This window comes from Castor canadensis, chromosome 3 (assembly GCF_047511655.1).
Source record: "Castor canadensis chromosome 3, mCasCan1.hap1v2, whole genome shotgun sequence".
Classification (NCBI taxonomy): domain Eukaryota; kingdom Metazoa; phylum Chordata; class Mammalia; order Rodentia; family Castoridae; genus Castor; species Castor canadensis.
Window position 1 is genome coordinate 16,919,111 of NC_133388.1, and position 23,196 is coordinate 16,942,306.

At 35.6% G+C, this 23,196-nt stretch overlaps 1 protein-coding gene across 3 annotated transcripts in view; it reads right to left on the bottom strand.

The window, feature by feature from the left end:
• Window positions 1–226: 226 nt before the first annotated feature.
• The window catches only part of Cpsf2 (cleavage and polyadenylation specific factor 2), a 32,269-nt gene continuing 9,299 nt past the window's right edge, over window positions 227–23,196 (bottom strand). For all 3 annotated transcript variants that reach the window (XM_074067294.1, XM_074067293.1, XM_074067292.1), the window contains 11 exons: window positions 22,724–22,853; window positions 20,634–20,749; window positions 19,275–19,462; window positions 18,133–18,423; window positions 11,096–11,196; window positions 10,443–10,643; window positions 8,580–8,732; window positions 7,625–7,850; window positions 6,377–6,676; window positions 4,860–4,994; window positions 227–4,513 (listed from right to left, as the gene is read on the bottom strand). In XM_074067294.1, coding sequence (XP_073923395.1) covers window positions 4,421–4,513; window positions 4,860–4,994; window positions 6,377–6,676; window positions 7,625–7,850; window positions 8,580–8,732; window positions 10,443–10,643; window positions 11,096–11,196; window positions 18,133–18,423; window positions 19,275–19,462; window positions 20,634–20,749; window positions 22,724–22,853 — 1,934 coding nt within the window. In that variant the 3' untranslated portion in view covers window positions 227–4,420. The remainder of the gene's footprint in view (window positions 4,514–4,859; window positions 4,995–6,376; window positions 6,677–7,624; window positions 7,851–8,579; window positions 8,733–10,442; window positions 10,644–11,095; window positions 11,197–18,132; window positions 18,424–19,274; window positions 19,463–20,633; window positions 20,750–22,723; window positions 22,854–23,196) is intronic.

The window sequence follows — 23,196 nt, forward strand, 5'->3', positions numbered from 1 at the left end:
TAATCAATATTCAAAGGACAATAACCTTGGGATAAAACTCTGGAACTCTACAAAGAAAAGTACAGGTGACATTTAGTACTGCTCACCTTTACTGTCACAATATAGAATGGAAATCAATCTTTCTCCATGTGCTGTGGTTCTAATAGTTGCCACTCTCAGAGCAGATGCACGGAACATAATACTCCAAGCAAAATGAACTGAGTAGAAAGGACTGGATTTTTTTAAAAATTTTTTGAGTGTCTCACAATGTAGCCTAGGCTGGCCTTGAACTTGTGATCCTCCTGCCTCAGCCTCCTGAGTGGTGCAACTGCAGGTGTTTGTAATAACATGCGGGTCTAGGAACTGGATTCCACAAGGCTGGGTTGCAACTCCAACTTTGCTGTTAGTTAGCTATGTGCAGCTCAAGCATACCCTTTCCATTTCACAGGCTCATTCATTCAATACTAAAACAAGTGGGCTGAACTACATGAGTTCAATGGTCCCTTTAGGCTCTTACATTTTAAGATTTGAAGTGAGGTTTTTGGGGGTTATTTGCAGAAACTGATAAGCTGATTCTAAGTCATATGAAAATGCAAGGGATCCAGCACAGATGAAACAATGTTTAAATGAAAACAAAGTTGGAGAATTCACACTTCCTGATTTCAAAACTTACTACAAAGTAATCAAGACAGCGTGCTACTGGCATAAAGATAGCTATACAGAGGTCAGTGAAATAGAATTGGGAATCCAGAAACAAACTCATATTTATGGTCAACTGATTTTCAACAAATGTGGCAAAATAAGTCAATGGTTTTCAATAAATGATGTTGAAACTAGATATCCACATGCAAAAAAAAAAAAAAATGAAGTTAGACTTCTGCCTCATACCATAACAATTGATTCGAAATGGGTGAAAATAGTAAAAAAAAAAAAAAGGTCCACATCTTCATGACTTTGGATGAGGAATGGTTTCTAAATGACACCAATCACACAGGAACCAAAGGACTAGCCCCAAAATTACACTTTTGTGCTTCACACCATAAAAAACACAAGCTGGATTGGTGGAGTAGCTCAAGTACTAGAGCACCTGCCTAGCAAGTTCAAAGTCTTAAGTTCAAACCACTGTACCCACACGCATATACACATACACAAAAAACCACAGAATGGGTAAAATATTTATAAATCATATACATAGGTGTTTAGTATCAAGAATATGTTTTTTAAACTTTAACTCAGTATTTTTTAAGCTCAATAAAAAGATAAACTAATTTAAAATAGGCAAAAGATTTCAATACATTTTTTCAAAGAAGACAGTTAATAAGCATATGAAATGCTAGAGATCATTCACTAGAGAAATGCAAATCAAAACCTTAGTAAGATACCTCTTTATATGGACTAGGGTGGCAAAAAAAAAAAAAAAAAAAAAAAAGATGGAGAGTAACAAATGTTGGTGAGGATGTGGAGAAAATGGACCCTCATACATATGCTGGTGGGAATGTGAAATGGTACAGACACTACAGAAAACAGCCTGGCAATCCTCAAATAGTTAACCAGAGCTACCATACACTCTAGCAATTCTCCTAGGTGGTACCCAAGAAAATTAAAAATCTAAGTTCACTCAAAAAAACTTGTACATGAATGTTCAAAGCAGCATTCTTCATTTATAGCTGAAAATTGGGAATAATCCAAGGTTCACCAACTGATGAATGGACAAACAAATGTAGTACACACAATGGAATCTACACAATGGAATATAACTCAGCCATAAAAGGGATACTGCAGGTGTGGTGGTACATACCTGTATTCCCAGCACTGAGGCTAAGGCAGGAGAATCATGAGTTCAAGGTCAGCCTGAGCTACATAACAAGACAAGTTTCAAAACAAAAAGATACCAATACACGCTACAACATCAATACACCTTGAAAACATTATGCTACGTGAAATGAAAGAAGTCAGACACAAAGGCCACATGTTGCATGATTCCATTTTTATGAAATGTCCAGAAGAGATAAATCCATAGAAACAGATTAATGACTGACAGAGGCTAAAGAGAGGGAAAATGGGGAGTAACTGCTAGTGGGGTATCTTTTTGGAATGATGAATAAGTTCTGGAATTTCATAGTAGTAATGGTTGCACATCTGTGAATATACAAAACCAATGACTTGTATGTTTTAAAATAATGAACATTTTATGGTATGTGAATTATACCTCAATTTGAGAAAAAGAAATGACAAATGGTCTTCCTCAAAAAATTGATTTCCTCATTTCTGTTTCAGGTCACCTACAGGGTCATGAAAATATGGAAATAATTGCAAAGATAGCTGGCATGTATAATCTCACTACAACAAATGCAATAAAAATTTTTTTTCTTTCTTTTTTTTGAGACAGGGTCTCACTATGGAGCTCAGGCTGGCCTCAAACTCAGTCTTCCTGCCTGAGTGCTGGGATACAGGCAAGGATCACCACAACTGGCTGAAATTTCCTTTTAACAAAATCATTTGCAGTTATCAGGTGATAAACCATATATTGTATTTATTCTTGCAAAAAATAAAGATCTAAAGTTTCTCTGAGGTCTGGAGGATTGGCTTAAGTTGTAGAGCACCTGTCTAGCAGGCATGAGGCCCTGAGTTCAAACCCCAGTAACACCAAAAAAAAAAAAAAAAAAAAAAAAAAGAATTTCTGAGTTCATGATTTAATCTCACTATTGTTTTTTAAATTTATATTTTTCTTAAGTAAGCGAGGCTATGACAAAGTCTTCATTTCAGGAATTGTCATCTAGAAATGGATGAAAGTATTGCTCTTCCAGTGACACTATTCAGCATAGCCATCTTCAAGCAGTACTATAAAAATTTAATTCTTGTTCAGAGGACAATAGAAAGGCTAGGCAAGAAATAACTTTTTAAATATGGCATTACGGTGTAATATATATATAGTTAAATGTTTTAAATCATGAAATAAGTTCAGTCTTTCTTTCCCCTGGAACATAAATAGAATACAGTAATAAGAGTTTAAGAGAAACTGGGTTTGAATCGCTAAGAAGAAAACATACTGTTTATGTATTCATCTTGCGAAACACTGTTTTTTAGTATCAGAGGACTGTAAAGTTTGCAGTAATTTAATTCACAATAGAAGTTTTCTGAGCATTTGAAAAAGAATGCAACATTAATTCCAGTCTGATGTCACCGAGTTGAAATATACACACTCCATCTAAGTTAACCAGAAGACTGATGCCCTGATAAATGCTAAGTGTAAAGAGAAGGGCTTAAACACCTAAGAAACAAGCATCAAAGTCTGCCATGATTAAGTTACTTTCTAAAAAATCATCAACACATTACAATAGGACAACATGGTGTTCATTCAGTTCAATGAAAATTGCATATATTCAATTTTTACTCTTGAACACAAGCTGCTTCTACAGCATTGAGGACAGCAAAGGAGAATCCTATCAAATTCAGTACTATGTCTATAGTAATGTGCATAAAATCCAATCACTGCTTAGGTAAAAGCAAGCCTGAAAGATGAAATAACTTACACCTTTTAATTATACTGTTACCTTGTAAAAATGTGAGGTTCAATTTGTTTTCTTAAAAATAGAACACTAAACCGTTTCAAATGCAATAACTTAGCTGCTAGTTAAGATCTGTTTAAAGGTACTCAGAACCCTTAGGATTATGACACATCATCAAGGCTTTCTTTTGAATGACATATTCAAATGAGGATGTTATAATTCAAACTGAACAACAAAATCTTATTAAAATAAAAAACGGGAGAAAAAGATTTCTAAACAAAATGTGGACTACCTCACACTAGAGTGAATCACTGGCAAATACAGGTGTGGATCATATCTTCCCCCTTGTGAAAACAACTGCACTCAGGATTCAAAGGAGTCAGAGCACATATGCTTCAGTTTTCTTCAACCTAACACCTAAACTCAAAAAACTGTCTTTTCTTTCTTTCTTCAGCACGTTTTTTCTAAATAATTCTCCCTTTTCATTCCAGAAAATATCAAGAAACAGTTTGCAAGAATGCATGCAAACATGTTTCTCTAAGGCCATGAACTGGTTTGCTAAGTTGCATTATTTTATTCAAGTAAAAAGCCCTTCCAGAGAAGGGTCTGTAAAGGAAACTTATCGCCTTCTTTCTTGGGCCTGTACACATGGTAGGACCTGTAGCACTCTGAAAGCCAAAAAGTAGAGACTATTTAAATGGTCTCTACTTACAGAAAAACAGTCTCTACTTACAGTGCTAGGGTTCGAACCCAGAGCCTGAGCATGCGAGGCACACACCCCTGCCCTCTATTTACATTTTCAAAATCTAGTACATGTTCAGTTTTTCTGGCAGAGTTTTTTGTATGTTACAAAACAAAACAACAAAAGCTTAGAGTAAAAGAAGAACCTTTTCTTAGAAAGGTCAAGCAGATACTTCTTGACATCATGTCCTTTACACAATGGCATACTGTTCATATAAAAGGTCTCTGATCCTATAAAAATCTTGACAAAGGCAGCCTTCTAATCCAATGCGTCCAGTTTCCGTCTAGAAACCAAGTTTAAAAAAAAGTTCTTTAGTATATTTTCTACTCATTAATATGCAGACACAATAACCAGATTATTTTATGATTGGTCAGGAGATGGGTTGCCCTGATTCACAGTATGGACATAATATTCACATAATGAATTTTACACAGACATATAAACATCAAATAAGTTTTCTGTAAAATTATATACCATTTCTTTGAGATTCAGTTTTAAAAACCTTATTAAAGGTCTTCAATGTGAATATAATTACTGATTGCCAGTTTTGTGAAATTACCAATCAAGTACTAAAGAATTCAAAATGACAAGCATGCATTCAATCCAGGCCTTATCAAAAACAAACTTACTCTACGGACTGCTACTTGATTGTTGCAAACAAGTACACCTCCTACAAATTCAGCTTGAATCCCTTCCCGTAAAAGAACTTGCTTGAAGTCTGATAGTCTTGGTTCATTCATAAAAACTGACTGATGTCCGGGAACCTTGGATAAGGTCAAGGGGGAAAGAATAATTTCAAGTAAAACACCAGACACAAAATTGTACTGAATAAATTTTGTGAAACACTGCAGGATTGCTAAGATATTTTTTGTTACTACCTGAAATCCTTTGACAGATCATCTTAAGACTGTAAATCACATTCCAAATTTGTTATTCTGGGTTTTACCTCATTACTTAACATTACAAAACCCTTCACATTTTCTGATGTTTCAAAATGTTATTAGTCATGCCTCCTAATAACAGAGACATGTGGTAATGTTTCACCCACTTGGAGAGGGTCAGCTAGAGTGCCAAGAGGCAGAACTGACTCAAGAACTCATTTTCCACATCCCAGCGCTTTGCTTAGTTCAGAGGATAATCCTTCCCAACCCACTTCCATTTTCCCACCTCCGTCACAGTGAATTCAATGGATACCAGGGGTTTAAAATCAGAAAGGAAAGTGGGTCTTGCCTAATGCTAATACTCTGAAACTGCTTTGACCAGCACTAGCTTTAGCACAGACAGAAAAAAAGATTCTAATTCTTTCTCCCAACTTCAAGAGTAGTAGTAGAAGGAAATCCAATGACAGGGGCTCTCTCTCTAGTCTATAGCAGGGCTGAAGACTTCACTTGACAAGCATGTGGGACTAGTCTGTTTCATTACCTAAAATCTTTTCTAATTAATTAGTCCTTCCTGAGAACATACAAATAGTAGGTTGGGATTACAGCTATACTTAAATATAAAGGGTTTCTAACTATCAAAAACAAAAGTGATTTAAACTGAACTGACAATATAAAAAAAAATAGAGTATGAGTATGATATTCTTAGAAAACCACAAATCTCCTGACTGGAAGCAAGTAGGTGATCCTCACCCTCAAATTTGATATTGAAAAATCCATATTTGAGCCTGGGGGTTGGTACTGGTGACGGGGGATGATATAAGGAAAGGTGTGGAAGGGTGAATATGATGGAAATATTATGTACTCATGTATGAAAATGGAAAAATGAAGCCTGTTGAAACTATTCTAAGAATGGGGGAAGGGGCTAAAGGAGAATGTTGAAGGGGGTGAATTCAACCATGATGTATTATAAGCACTTTTGTAAATGCCACAATATACTCCCATACAATATGATAATTTAAAAAAATCCATAGAGAGAAAACAAATCGTGAAATAATTGTATACCTTAAAAGATTTAGTAAAGGTTTCCTTTAAATTGTTATCATTCCCTAGCAGTGGAGAATTAGTACACACACACAGAAACATGTCTTGAATAATCTTTAAGAACTCCAAAGTAAATCTACAAAAACATTTTAAATGGTTAAAAACACAAAAGGAAAACTAGAAGACAATAAATTCAAAGAGAGCTAAAAGCAAGGCTTTCTTACCTCATGAGGTGGCAAGGGTTCCAAAGTAGGGATGATCTCACTTTCTTCCCCTGTTTCTTTCTCATCATCTCCAAACAGACTTTTCATGGCCTTTTGCTGGGCTATTACACTAGAATCCGAAGGAGCATCCACTTGCATTTCGGAGTCTTCTCCATCATCCTTGAGTTCTCCTTCTTCTAAAATAACTCCTGTATCCACTTTGGAAACTCTCATATCTAAGACACCATCTATCCATGCTAATTCAGCATCTTTTGCCTTACAAAACTGAAGGGAGCTGACAAGTGAGTCTTTTAATCTCACCTGGATATGCAAAGGGGATGGAGAGAAATAAATGAACATAACCTCTTATTGTCATTTTCTAACTCTGGGAACGTGATTAAAAATTGAGAATCTTTCACTCATCTCATACTCATAATGAGCTATAATGACCTAATTATCTGTTACGATCCAAAGGGTCCTTGTCTACTTTCCAAAGTAAAGATTCTTAACCTTGACTGCATAGAAGAATCACATGGAAATGTTTTTCAGTATTAACACCAAGGCCTCACCTCCAGTATCTGTAACTAGTGAGCTTAAGAGCAGAGAGCCCTGAATGTTTTTCATGTGCAGCTGGGTGGGAACTGCTGGTGGGTCTCCCTGCTCTGGTACCTGGCGTACTTCAGAGTAGAGCTTCTTTTCTGAATCTATGTGCTCTCACACCTCCATGCTCTTGGAATGTTCCTTTTGCTCTGCCCAGTAAGTTCTCAGCCATTTCTTCCAAATATAGACCTCACACCTACCTTAAACTGTCACTATCTCCCACAATGAGATTAAGAGTTCATCTTTCCTGTATGTTCGTCCTAGCTTCTGAACCTGTCTGCATTTTTCTCAGTTAGGGGAAGAACCTTGACACCTGTAAAGTTTTTTGAATTTTTCAATTTTTATATACTTATTCCTTTCACCTCTTTTACAAATATTGTTCCCTTTGGCCCTTTCTTTCCTGCTCCTTTCATTCTGAAAACCCATTTAAACATCCATTAGGCAGGAGTCAGCTAAGTTATTACTTCTTCTAGGAAACATTTTCTAACCTGCCAAATTTGGGTCAGGACCCTCCTCTTTACACTCTCATGCCATCCTACACTTCCTCTATTAGAGGTATGCCACTTGGGAAATGCTATTTGCTTGTTTCAACTCCATGGACTATGGGTTTAAACTGTGCTAGGGCAGAGTTCCATGTCTATCTCATTCACTCCTGTATTCCATATTTACCTGGTAGATGTGTGTTTCACTAGTGGCATCGACTGTTTCATGTAGCTTTGGCATGTACACTTTAATGTCTTTCCCACCAAATGCGCGGCAGCACTCTGCCAGGTCTTGACTTGCCTCTGGTGGGCCATGGACAATGATCAACTGTCGTGGTTTCATCTGATTAATGATTTTTTTAATAGAATCTCCATCAGAGCGTCCTTCATAGTCTATGTAAGTAACCCTGGCTCTGTAATCAAACATGATAATGCAAGCTTACTTTTCTGATAATTCTAAAACAAGGCTTTTTAAAAATGGATTTTATCATCAGGAAATAAATACATACAATCTATAAAATGAGGATTTGAGAAATAAGTTATATTATTAATATGTATTATTTACACCTTATCTCTACCCAAGAATATATATAGAAGATATCACTGAATAAATAAACAACTTAGCTTTCTGAAGAGTAAAAAAAAAAAAAAAATCCAAAATAATCATTTAGCGGTATTATTATGAATACTAAGAAGAAAGGGGGGGGGGAAGGTTTCTTAACTACTTCCAGTCATATTAAATTTTCTACACAGAAGAGCATTAGAGATATTTAAGGAGTATTAAACAAGCAGTTAAACAGAAAAATTAAAGTTTGTGAGTTGCACTATTCTTTCTCACCTACTATTAGACTTAATAAAAAGGGCAGAAATAATGTTTCTTCATATAAATATACAATTTAATGGTCAACTCCCTTCCCCTCCCACCGCTAACTCAATTACTTAGGCATTCAAATATTGTTAATGGAGAGAAAAAAACCACTGTACTTCACAAGTCTTTTCATAGAAAAGGAAGTTAAATTTTTTAAAGCATAAACTTAATTATAGGATAATCAGAAATTTCACATTGGAAACAATGTAAATTATATAGGTTCAAGGGCTTAAAATTTTGTAATTTATTTTCCTAATGCAACAAAATCACTTACTTTATTTCAATAGACTCTGTTGTAGAAATGCACTTAGTAGGAACATCAGATAAATCCTGATCCATGGGTTCATCTCCATTTGTCAAACCAGATTCTAATTTGCTTTTTTCCTCTTCAGTAGCTTGAAGCTCTGGCACTAAAAAATCTTCTGGTCTAAATAATAAGTCTCCAGTTAGAAGTAGTAAAGAGCAAGCTAATGTTATATGTGTCTAACACATATAACATAGTAGGCAACATAACACTTAGGTTCTTCACATGAAAAAGACTTAAATATACAACTGACCCCAAATCAATGCAATTTCATAGCATCAATTATCAGATGACTACATATATGTACACATATAAATACATATATGTAATGTTTTTCATAACTACTAAGAAGTGCTCTTCGAACACACAGCATGAACTAGTGAAAGGCTCACTAGACAGCCCATTAGAAGATCTCAGTGGCTATTACAAGTACTCTTGTAATCTGGCCCTGCATTCCTTTTTAAAATTATACTTTGTTGATTTCTATGGTTGTCTTCACCAAATTTCAATACTTATAAATTTTAGAAGTCCCCTGATATACTTAAGACACCTCCCCAGTTATTTTCTTTTTGCATGAAGAAAGCAGATGACTCTCTACTTGCACATTATTGAGAAGACTGAGAAACAACAATCATTAGCTCCCTCATAAGCCTTCATCTTTATTTCAATGTACTATTAACATATCACTTCCTATCTTTACTCCTGATATCACAGTGCTAGTTAAAAGTAAAACACAAACAAACAACTTGCTTTTAACATTCTTTAACTTCCTATAACTGTATATAAGCTCACTCATAGAACCACTCCACTCCTCTCTGAGAATCCAGGTCTCTCTTCCCAAACACATAGACTGTGCAGCAGCTTCTTAGCTGTGCAGCCCAACATCTCTAACTCTACAGAATAACAACAGCAATAGCAACTACTGGTTGCACACTTACTATGAGTCAGGTTCTATGCTAGAAAACACAACCTCATGGGCTGGGTGGAGTATAGCTCAGTGGTGGAGTGTTGGTCTAGCATGCATGAGGCTCTGGGGTCATACAACTGCCCGTGTCAAAAACCAAAATCAAAAAACCCACAACCTCATTTAATTCTCATGCCCATTTTCACTGTCCATATATTAAGCAGACTGGTCATTTGTTAAGTGGAACTGTAGGTAAACTCACCAGCATTAAACTGTTGTTTTCTTCCTATTGCCTTAGAGGGCCAAAGTAGACAACAGAATTTCAAAATTACACCCAAGAACGACCTATGGTAATTACATGTTCAAGGCAGCATTATGAAAGTACAAAAATGTACAAGAGATTACAGGGCCAAGTAGACAATGGAATTTGCCCCATTTAACCCAAGAAAGTCTTAGTGTACTATATGCTTAAGACAGCATTATGGAAGTACAAAGCAAGTACAAGAAATACAGAAAAACAACAAGTCCAGGGCAATGGCTCAATGCCAATTCTAGCTACTTGGGAGGCCGAGATAAGAGGACTGCTTGAGCCCAGGAATTTGAGACTAGCCGGGCATAACCCATTTCTTAAACTAAGGGAATCACCATCAAGTTTCCCCAAGGCATGTCCCTTAGCTCTTAAATGGAGAAAGTCTATCTTTTTAAATCTTTCAGGAAACTAACAAAATTATCAATTTTTTCCTTCCTATCAATTCTCTGTATGTTCAACATTTCTATTTTTTATATTTTAAACTGTAAGTCTTTATCTTCCAAGCCAAGGCAAGGTATCCAGAAACAAAGTGTATGACAGTGACCAGAAAGATCAAGTTCACTAAGTCAAAATAACACCTCCAATTTGTAGGAAAGAAAAATTTGTTTTGTTCACATACTTGATAATCTCTCCATACTCATCCCATTTAATTCTTTCCTCTGGGGCAGGAAACATAGGGTAGGACTTTTTTGCCTGTTTGAAGAAACTTCCTTTACGACTGCCTTCACCCTTCATCATCAGGTCATGTTTTGTCTTGTGTGCTGATGGCTGGTCAATGTCTTCCTCCACGTCACTCTCATCGCTGGAATCTATATCTGCCCTGTGAGGATTTTGGAATACGTCATAAAATCATTGCTGAATTAATATACGCTACTAGTAATTAATATTAATTCAAGTTATAATGCAACAATATTCAATATAAGGGAATCAGTACTTTATAAAACATAACATTAACTGCCAGCTAATAAATAAATACATATTAATCCTAGCACTGAAAGGACATGGTGTTTTAGTCACTTGAAAGATACAACAAAAAGTAATGCAGTTCTAAGGAAATTTAAGTATTTCCTTTTTTGCTTTATTTTGGCTTTTTTGGGATGCTCTCACTATGTAGCTTAGGTTGGCCTGAAACTCATGTTCCTCCTGCTTTAGCCTTCTGAGTGCTAGGATTATGGGATTGTGCCACCATGCCCCATTAAATACTTTCAACTGAATGCTAATGAGTCTTACAGATACATTCTTTTCACGTTATAAACATAAACTTTAACTCACTCTTTTGATTGTTCAAGTTTTTTAGCGGCTTCTTTCTTTAGTTTTTCTTTTTCCAGGTATTCCTCAAGTTCTTTCCCTTCAAGCTTCACACGTTTCCTCAACTAACAAAAAAAGAGCAAAGTAAACGTCAATTTAAGGATGAAAGGAGCAGGGCATAAGATACAGCACATCTCTAAATTGATTCATCATCTTTAAACTAAATTTCCCTTTGAAATTAATCAAATTTCCATTACATGCAGTTACAGATCCTACTAGATTAGTACTAAAATTAAGCTGACATATCTAGTGGATTTAAATCAAACTGGTTAAAAGGCACCAGTCAATCTGGACAAGAAAATACAAATTAAGTACTTTCATAATTTGGAGTAGATGAAGCCACATAAAACCCAACAGCCATAAAGTCAATATAGAAAAGATGAATAAATATGGCAACATGAAAAAATAAGATCTCCAATGTTTCAAATCTCATAACACTAAAAGGAAAATACTGGTAGCACTATTACTATCAGAACCTACTTTTTCCTAAGAGCATTTCAAATCAAGAAAAAGGTAACACATCAAAAGGGACAAAATATATATAAAGGCAATTGCCAAAATAAGAAAATAACTAGTAGCCATGGAAAAATATCTGATTTTATTAATGATTTTTGGAAAAGGCAAAATATAAAAAAGCTAATACAATTTTTTTAAAAATTTACAAGATTGGCAATGCTAATTACTCTATGAAGAAGGTACACCTTTGTCCACTCTGAAAATTAGCATAACTCTCTTAAAAGGCAATTTGCTAACATCTAAATACAAGAATGTGCTTGTCATTTGACACAGATTTCCTATTTTCTAAGAATTCATCCTACTAAAACCATCGCAAAAATGCATGAAACGAACAAAAGAATTCGTGTTATGCGCTGGTAGCTCACAACTGTAATCCAGCCACACAGGAGGCAGAGATCAGGAAGATCACAGTTCGAAGCCAGTCCTGAGCAAATAGTTCTCAAGACACTATCTAGAAAAACAACATCACAAAAGGGCTGGTGGAGTGGTGCAAAAAGAAAAACAAAAATTTACAGCAATGTTTCTAACAGTAAAAATCTGGGAAAAACTTTAAAATCCATCAATATGCAAGAATTAAATCCATAGTTCTCATACCTTTATCTCTATACTAACTATAGACTCTCTATATTTAGACTCTACCATATCAGAATTAAAACTAAGAAATTTTAAAAATACTTATTATAATACTATTATATACTAATAACATATCTTTACAAAAACAATTCTATTTTCTGACTCAACCCTAAGATATTTTTCTACCTACTCCTTCACTAAATTACCTCCAAATTATGTCTTTTCCTAATCTTAATCTATTTTAACCTATTAATCCTTATTCATGTACTGTTTTTGCACTTTCTAAATGAGTAAGATTTAACTCAGGAGTTAAATCTTTAAAAATGTAGATGAAAAAATAGGACACACAGCAAACTCTTTGTCTAACATATCAGAAATCTGGTGTATTACATATTCATTTTTTTTAAGTCATCCATGATTTCAATGAACACATTTACTAAGGGCCTCTAATAGGTTATGCACTGTTCTGGGTAAGAAGGACATTAAAAAAAAAAAAAACCCTTTTCTCCGGGAAACTTGTATTCATTTGGTGGTAGGAAGGGGAAAACAACAAAGAACCCATCAGACAGTGATGAGTGCTGGGAAAAATAGTAAAAGGTCATAGTTTGGTAACTCACTGGGGAGTTATGTTAGATTCATAGACAGAGGCCCTTTAAACGAGACTTACATGACAAAGAGTCAGTCAGCATGAAGCCAGGTGACTGTCACAGGCAGAACAGCCTGTGCTACCCTCCTGATGTAGTACAGTGAATGCAGAAGGTGGAACAAGCTAGGGTAGATGGGGATCAGATCATGTGGATCATGAGAGCCTGGATAAGGAATATGCATTTTATTCAAAAAGCTGAAGGGAACTAAAAAGCTTCTCCACAGCAAAGGAATCAATCAACAAAGCATAGCGAAAACCTATAGAACGAGAAAGAACATTTGCAATGTATACATCTGACAAGGGGTTGATAACCAGAATATGTAAGGAATGCCAAAAACTCAATAGCAAGAAACCAAATAAACCTGATTAGAAAATAGGCAATAGACCAAAACAGACATTTCTCAAAAGGCATACACATGGTCAACAGGTACATGAAAAAATGTTTGGCATCACTAATCATCACGGAAACACAAATCAAAACCACAGTAAGAGCCAGGTGCTTGTGGCTCTAGCAACTAGGGAGACAGATTAAGAGGATCATGGTTCCAGACCAGCCAAGGCTAATAGTTTGAGAGACCCTCATCTCCAAAATAGCCAGAGCAAAATAAATTGGAGGTGTGGCTCAAGCAGAAGAATGTCTGCTTTGCAGGTACAAAGCCCTGAGTTCAAAGCCCAGTCCCTCCCACAATGAGATATTACCTTACCCCAGTAAGAGTGACTACTCTCAAATGAAAAAAGGTGACAAATGCCGATGAGGTTGTGGAGAAAAGGGAACCCTTGCACATTGTTGGTGGTAATGTGAGTTAGTGCAACCATTATGGCAAATGCGGAGGGTCTTCAAGGTTAAAAATATAACTATCATATAATCTAGCAATTCCACTACCTGGTCTATTATCTAAAGGAAATGAAATCAGTATGTTGAAGAGACATCTGCACTCCCACATTCATTGCAGCATAATTCATAATGGCTAACAGACAGAATCAACCTAAGTGTCCATCAACTGAATGGACAAAAGATGTGGTCTATATGTACAACACAATACTATTCAGCCATAAAAAAAAAAAATGAAATCCTGTTATTTGCAACAACACAGACAGAAACGGAGATCTTGCTAAGTGAAATAAGCCAAGCATGGAAAGAAAAAAAAAATACACGATCTCACTCATGTGGGATCTAAAATTGATCTCATAGAAGTTGAAACTATAATGGTGGTTACCAGAGATTAGGGACAGAGGAGGTTTTACCAATGGGTTTTAAGTTACAGATAGAAGAAAGAAGCTCTGGGGTACTATTGTACAGTATGGTGACTATAGACAATTTTGTGCTATACTTTCCAAAAGCTATAAGAAAGGATTTTGAAAACTTGAGGAAAGAATGTTTGAGGAGGTAATTATGTTTAACCTGATTTAAACATGCAATGCACACATGTATCAAGTATTGCATGTTATCCCGTTGTTAGAAATAAAAACTCTGGGGTCTCAGGACTCCCAAATGGTGATCAGAAGAAGAGAGTCATTTGGGAAGGCAAAAAGTTTTACTTCTGCAGAAGGGTGTGCGACCAACTAGAAGTCTGGTAAGCAAGCACACAGAGTGGGAAGTCCACTTGGGTTTTATTCCTAATGCAACCCTGCCCCTCATGAGGACTGTTCCACACTTGGGTTCACAACTCTTCCCAACTGGCTATTGTTTGGGGTAGGGGAGGGACTGACATTTACAGCTCAGCAAGGAAATGAAACTCAAGGCTGTAGGTATATGAAACTTAAGAAAATGAAACTAAGTCTATGAAACTAAAATGGCTACTGGTTCAAGATAGCAGTAGTTTGCTTGGTTAGGCTATTTTGACAGAAAAGACAGTTCTTAATCCTACACCATTACCATGTACAACTTTTTTTGTGTATCAGCTAAAAATAAAAATAAAGAAAAACTCTGGACGCATGGGTCAAGGGGTATGCCTAGCAAGCACGAGGCCCTGCATTAAACCCTAGTGATATCAAAATAAAATAATTAAAAAGTTCAGTGCTGACATATTAAAAATAAAGAACTGTCTGGACATAGTGGAGCATGCCTGTAACCCTAGCCATTTGTAATGGCTAACAGATGGAAGGATCTAAAGGTGGAGCTGGACAGGATTGTAGTTCAAGATGATTTGGGTAAAAAGTTAGTGAGACCCATCTCAAACAACAAGCCAGGCATGGTGATATGTGCCTGTGATTCCATCTACTTAAGAGGCACAGTAGCAGGATTGTGGTCTCAGGCCAACTCTAGTTAAACACTTGAGACTCTATTCAAAAAATAACTAAAAAAGCAAAAAGCAATGGGGCATTGCTCAAGCAGTAGAGCATCTACCTAGCAAATGTGAGATCCTGAATTCAAATTCCAGTGCTGCCAAAAGTAAAATTAAAATAATTAGCTGAAAAAAAAAAATAAAAAGATTTAAAAAGCAGAAGGAAGCCTCCAGGAAATCTTAAACATGGGAGTGCCATGAAATGATGAAAGTTTGAAAGATTTCTTTGGCAGTTGTTTTTCAATAGAGATAGTTGTAGCTTTGCCAATGAGAAAGTTCATGAGCCCTGTGGTACGACAATGCACATACAAACAATACTACTTGTTGAGATGAGGCTCAGCGGTAGAGCACTTGCCTGACATGGGTGATTGAGTTTGGAGGGCAGCATGGGGTGGGGACCAAAGTTAACACTACTGTACTTATACACTTAAAAATGTTTAAGGTAGTAAGTTATGTGTGTTTTTTTGTTTTGCTTTTTGGTTTTTTTTTTTAAACATATACACACAAAAAATGTCCGTGGCTGCTGTGAGAAGAAAAGTATTAAGGAGGTAAAAATAGAAAAACCAGTTAGAAAACTACCCCAGAATCAGACATGACCATTTTAGTGTGGGCTAGGATGACGGAAGTGGAGAGACAAGTAGACAAATTTAGGATATATCTGGATGTCAGGTCAACAAGACTTGCTGATGCATTGGTTGTAGATGTTGAGAGAAAAGTAAGGAGTTAAGAAGTGCTGTAATAACTTGTACATTAATAACCTATACAGGATAGTAGCTTTCCTGGGAGGAAGAGGGGGAGGGTCAGGAAGGAGTGCTGGGGGTGTTGGTAATATTCTACTTCTTGATCTGTGTACAGACTAGACGGGCATGTTTAATGTGTGAAAGTTTATCATACACTACCCTCAGGACATGCACCTTTCAGTATATATTATCCTTCAGTGAACATTTTTCATTTTCTAGATTTCTGGATGGAGTAAATATGTGGAAAGGGCTGCCATTTCCATGAGGAAGACTGAGAAGGGAAGGCTGGGGATAGAGAAGAGTAATCATTGTTTTGGATGTGATCCAATAGAGGGAAAACATGTGAGATGGTGAAGAGAAAGGATAACTGCAGGAGAAATGTCCCCACGAAGGTGAGCAGGAAAAGAATCATGAACAAAAGTATTCCTTTATAAAAAGTTAAAATCTTGACAATTCTCACTTATGCTGCTTTTGATTTCATTAGGATACTTCTGAATGACATTTTCTATGTTTTCAAACTTTTAATGTTCTTTTAATTCCACAAAAAGGCATTATCAGTCATAACTGAATTTCTAATAATTAAAAATTTCAAATTCAGTATTTCACATCTCATGAAATTCCTTCATCAAATACTTCTGAGTTCTTTTAACTTGGTATTTCTAAAGCTACTAAATAGCCCAAGACAGTATTTCACTTTGCTCTGCCTGCATGGAATCCTTACTCGACAATTCCATATTTGCAGTGATATTTATCTGATTTTAGTTACTAATATTGTATTTCTCTTAAATAATTATAAAGACAAGGATATCACTGAATTTAACAAACTCAACACTCTTCTAAATGGCTGTTATGAGGACAAAATGAAAAGCAGTCATTTAAAACTTTGCTTGAGTTACTAACCCTCCCCATCTGGTATCAATTGCTATGAGTCAATGAGACTTGTTTTGAAAAACTGTTAGATTTGATAGCTTGGTTATTAACCAAAACCACCTTTTTGCATCTTGGTTATTTAGCTAATTAATTGTCTTGCTCCTGTAACAGGCGATAAAAGACAGCAGATGTGAATGCAGAAATAGTTCTTATTGATAAGATTAAGGAATTCCTGACTGCTTCTTCTGTTAAATTTGAGCCAAGGTCATGTGCTATAAAGATGACTGAAAGCGAGTTGCAGATGTTAGAGAAGAAATATGATATAAAATTGTCTTAGATTTGTCCCTCATAAGAGGAAGACCCTACAGAATGCTGAGTACTAGTGTTTTGAGATCAAAGTCCATAAAGTGACGAGAAGCCTTTTGCATATGGTCATGTTTAACTCCAATAACAAAAGCTGCTTGACAATAGGCACAAACTACGGTTAAGGCTTTGCCAGATGACTAAAATATAAACAGAAGAATTAAAAGTGTTTACAAAATGTAAATCATAGACCACTGGTTCTAAGCTTGAAGGATGATGAACAGTAAAAAGTGAGGATTATGAAATAAAAGGCCCAATGGGACCAAAGGACTTTTGGCACGGGAGAAAGTCAGTTGGAAGATCAGGACTGGGTGTGTGAGGTAGAGATATGGAGTAGCACCAAAGTGGGACTGGATGGCTGAGGTAGAGTAGAGGAAAAGATCATTTATAAGTAAGATTTCCAGGAACACAGAGGACCAAGGCATTAAACGCAGCATATGCATGGATGCTAAAGCCATCAAGAAAGGAGTCCTGAGTATGAGTGGATGGGAAGGCTATGAACGAGGGTCCAAAGTCACTATGAATGATATAAAATAATCAAGAGATTAGTAAATGTCAGAAACAAGGAGAGTTTAGCATATTATCAAGTCTGATGGTATGAACTACAAAGGGAAGAAAAATGGCTTGAAAGCTGTAATAAAAAATAAGGAGGACATCCACTCCACCCAAAGTCAAGAAACATGAAAAGAAAAAAAAAAGTATCTACATGAGAGGGCTACAAGAAAAGAAATATATTTCAAGTAAGGAAAAGAACTCTTCAGAGAAATTAATATAGTATACACATATTCCCTCTGGGGACAGGTCCAGTGGGTACACTGAAGAGTTCAAGAATAGGAATCTCTAGTTAAGGGGCTCTGAAGTTTGTGCTATTAAAGCGTCTCTCTACTATTATTCTGACAAAAGTCCTGAAACAACTTCAAGTTTTATTTTCAGTCACTGATTTTCTCCCACCATGTATAAAGTACTCCCCAAAGAGTTTCAAGATTAAGTTTGCATACAAGTGCTTACCTCTATTTCTGTAATTTTTTCAGAAGGGTTATCAATTAGGAAACGTGCTAAAGTCCCAGGAGTTGTTCTGTAAGTTAGAATGATGGAGTTTTTCGGGTCCTGACACCACTGAATAAAGAGATCTCTTGAAAATCCGCATTCCAGATCAGGCTGGCTGGCAAGCACAACTTTGGGGCTAGGTACTCTAGCCAAGTCAGAAAGACCATGGCACAAAGAGAGATGGCGAAACTGAAATGGGTTATTTCTTTTGTCTTCAAAACATCTCATCAACTTATCACTCATCCACTCTACCTAATACAGGGAGAAAAGTAATAATAATTAGAATATACTTCAATGTATTCTATAACAGTCAAGGAATTCAAGTTCTATTTTGTTCTATGTATTTTTTCCCCATAGTTGCTTAAATTTGTACCGTTTTGACAAGCAGCTTATTTTCTGCTTCTTTACCCCATTAGATAGATCCTCCTACTCCAATTTTCATCCCTAAAAATCCAATTTCACACTGTTCCACTTATAAGTCACCTTAAATCTTTTTGAGAAGGCAGTGTAGATGTTCTAAATGAATATCTTACCCTAGAGATTGCTATTTCAAGGGAAAGAGCTTATTTAAAAGAACCACAGATCCTAACATTATATCCTATGAAATAGGTTCTATTTTTGTCCCCATTTTATAGATCAGAATAGCAAGAGTTTTAAAAGTAGCAACTTAAGCCAGGCGTGTGGTACATGCCTGTCATCCCTATTACTTGGGAGGCCGTGGCAGGAGGACTGAAAGTTTGAGCCCAGCCTGGGCAACTTAATCTAGACCTGTGTCAAAATAAAATTTTAAAATGAGCTGGGAGATGTAGCTCAGTGGTAGAGCACTTGCCTAGCAGGCACAAACCCTGTGTTCAATCCAAGTACCACCAAAAACAAAAAAAGCAGCAGCAGCAATTAAAAACCACTTCAGAAAATATGGATTAATGAGATAATACATGTAAAGTACACATGACAGTGAACAGTTAATGAAGACCTACTATCAACAACCCCTTCAGAAAAAAATCCAAATAGCAATTAAGACACTATACACTATAGTCCATAAGCTCAATCACTGTGGCTAGCTTCTTTACGACAACTTGACAAGTGGTAACATGAAAACAAACCTGGGACTTCGAAAACTCCACCACATTGTAACTGACATTATTTAGGAGTGCTAAAGAGTAAACACCCAGTCCTGCATCTTTAGTTCTCCAAATCTGATCAAGAAGTTGAGCAAGTTCCAAAACTCTGCCTGCAGTGTCCACTGCAATTAATACATTTCCATCTCCTCGAAGTGTTTCCAAAACATTTGCTACAAAATAAGAATGAAAAATTCCTATAGAACACAACAATACTTTGCTACAAAATTAAAGTTAACTTTATTTCTCAGTTTTTATGACAAAACTGTAACTTATAAAAAAGCAATTACTAAATCAGATACAAAAATTGTTTTCAGGTCACCACAACTACTTTTGATTCTATTAACTATATCTTCTTAAAAGTAGAAAAAAAATTGCTATTAACTCTCAATCTTTTTCATTGACAAGTTATAAATCAATAATTCCTAATGCTTTTCATATCAAACACTATGATGTTTGTATCACCAGGAAAAGACAAGGCCAAATGCAAGTAATCCAGGCTATCCTGGACTCACCAGTCCACCCAAATGAAGTTTATTACAACCAATATCCAAATTTACATATAGTAACACACACACACACTACATACTATACATGTTACATATATGCCTATAGAATAAAATAAAGATCATATTCCCTTCCAGCAAAAAACATCTTTATAAATAGATTTCTTTGCTCTACATGAAAATCAGCTTGAAAATATTTGGTAAAAGCAAACTAGCAAAAACAAACACAAAAACACAAGCAAGAAACAAGAATCAAAGAGCTTCTTAAAGTTAGTAAATTAGTGAAACACTATACAAATTATACTTTTTAAGTAGATAGACTAAGGTAGTGGTTGCTAACACATTTAAAAGTGGAATTCAATTTTCCATGTTGAAATCCCACATGGCTTATGTAAAAAGAATATGCAGTGAAGCAGCAAGAGTCAAAGCAAAAGCAAACAGTAAAGGGCCAAAGCACCTCCTGAAAACCAAGATGACTAATTAGAGTGAAAAACACCAACATTCAAAACAGCAGACTATTTGCACCCTTATTTATCTCTTCTGTTCATTTTTCTTTTAGTGCACTTCTAATAGATACATATGAGGTCTTTATACACAGACAATTACCAGTGAGTGCCTAGGAGAGCTAGGTACATGCTGACTGGCAGGGAAAAGCCAATCCCTGGGTCTGTTCCACAAAAGCATCTCCTTACAGAAAATACTGATATAGTCATGTAATATTTCTTCACAAATACTAGAGTTATACAGTCTCTTATGACCAAGTTAAATAGAATAAGCAGTGATTCATACTAGCATGCACTTCCACAGCTATTTAAAAGGGACGTTATATAATACATACTCAAAAGCTGCTCATCTCTCTGTTTTCTTCTAGGCTGCACATATGTAGCATTAAATGAATCTGTGATAAGTAGAGAAGGTCTGCTTAGCATTTCCAGGGAACACCCATTTAAATGGCTGTAACAAAGTTTAAAGATTAAGATATTTCATGTCACTTCAAATAAATAATAGCTTCTCTTAAAAAACAAGGAACTGCTTTTATAAGATTCCCCCTCTACATTAACTATAAAATCTGCTAAATTAAAAAAGTATGAAGAGAAAACAAATATCCACCACTCCAAGATAAGTGGTAGAGTATTTTGCATATATCCTTCTAAGCATATCTATTTTTCTGTGCATCTACAGTCTACATATGCATTTCAAAATTTAGATACCCATGCATATTCCTATGTACTCAGTTTTGTCTTCTGGATTTTCCCCATGACTACAAAACTTCCTTCTAAGCACAATTTCTAGCAATTATAAAAAACTTTATTTTTTGAGACAAGGTCTTGCAATGTAGTCCAGGCTGGCCTGGAACTTGCCTCAGTCTCCTGGAGTGCTGTGATTAGAGGCATTAGAGGTATATACCTCATCTGGCTCACAACTGTATAAACTACCTATCACGTGTGTACAGTATTTATTTGATCATTTCCTACTATTGATATTGAGGTCTCTTTTTTACTTTTTTTTTGGTGGTTGGGGGTTGAACTCAAAGCCTCTTGCTTTCACGGCAGGTACTCTACCACTTGAACCACGCCACCAGCCCTTTCAAAGAACATTTTTATAAAAAGCTTCAGTTGCATTTCTGATTGTTTCTTTAGAACACATTCCTACAAATGTATTTACTATGATATAAAAGTACTGTAAATGGCTTTCTAGAAAGGTTTAAGGTTTTCCAGAAAATTTTCTCTCTTCCAGAAAGATTCAACCAGAAAGAACCACTCAGTAAATACTTTCAGAATATCACCAATTAAAAATAATTTTAATGTATCTAATAAAAATTGTCATTTAAATTTCCTTTTGAATTTATCTTTTGTTCACTTTGCCATGATTATATCTTTGAGTCATTGATTAATACCTAGTCATAAATATATGTAAATCTTTGACCAACTTGCTGCAAATATTTTCCCTACCTTATTGGCTTTATAATTGAGTTTACTGTTTCAGTTAAGTTTAAACCTGCACTTAATCAAAACTATCAAACTTTTCTTTTGGATCTTGGTCCATTATCTTTATGCTAACATGACTCTTCTAAATCAGAGAACAAACTCACCAATACTGCTTCCTTTTTTATCTACTTCTAACTAAAATTTGTTATATTATAAAGATGCAAGTTGATTTTTTCCAAAATGGTTGAATTCATTCACTATTTACTCAACTAATCCATTCTTTCCTCATTAATCCACAATTACAAAAACCTAAATTCAACTTATTAAGTCTCAAATATTTAATGCAAAAATCTTAAGGCTACTGTTACCTAGAATAATGTACAGATGTAACAAAAGAAGACTGAGACTAAACTCCAAAAAATTTTTGGTAATTCTGTACCAAATGAAATATTTAAAGTTATAACTACTGTGTCCCCTTTTAAAGGGAATCTGACATTACATATTGTTAAGTTAGATGGTAATTACTGAACATGCACACATACACCCCCCAAAAAAAAAAAAACTTCTGTTAAATAACAAGTCAAGAGCATATAAAATATAATTTGGTATCTAAAAATTTACTTCCTTTAAAACACCCCTAGGCTCCAGGGAGATCTGTTTTATAGAGTAGATATTTATATGTAAATTCTTTAAATCCCTTTTATACCTATTATCAAACTTTTTCCCTTATAACTCAAATAATAATGAAAACATCCTTTTTTCTTAAGTTGACATAGGGTCTGGTTAACTTTTTGCCTGGGCTGGTCTTGAACCTTGATCCTCCCAAGTAGCTGGTATTACTGACGTGCACCACTATGCCCAGCAACATTCATTATTTGAGGCTCTTAAATTGCTCTAGCTTTCTGGTTAAAACAACAAAAACAGAAGTTGCTTCTAGCATTCCCTCCAAAGTATGAAATAACAATCACATTTCCTTTCGCTTTTGTCTCAATATACCTACATCTCCCTCTTGTGGTTAAAGTCAACTGCATAAACAATTTCTTCTTCTCCATCTTTGACAATTTTCCATATTGTTCCACCTATCATATGACCAGCTGGCAGAGGAGTGATAGACAAACCATGTCCTTTACCTGTATCAAGAAGATAATGACAATATTCAGATTTCTTTTACAACCCTAAAGAAAGTCTGTATTTATAAGCTATGTAACATGTGCAACGTCACAAAATCTGGAAGTGAAAATGCATGCAAGGAAAAGCAAGTCTACCTCTCTCATCCCCAGCTACTCCATTCCCTCAAATGAAGGAAACACTCTATTTTATTACATTCCTACAGAGACATTTGTGCTTATAAATGGAAGGATGAAGACTAGACTTTAAAGTTAGTATGCCCTATTACTTAGAATGAGCTAATATTTTTTTTTGTGGTGCTTGGGATGAAATGCACTCATATATGTCAGGCAACTGCTCTACCAG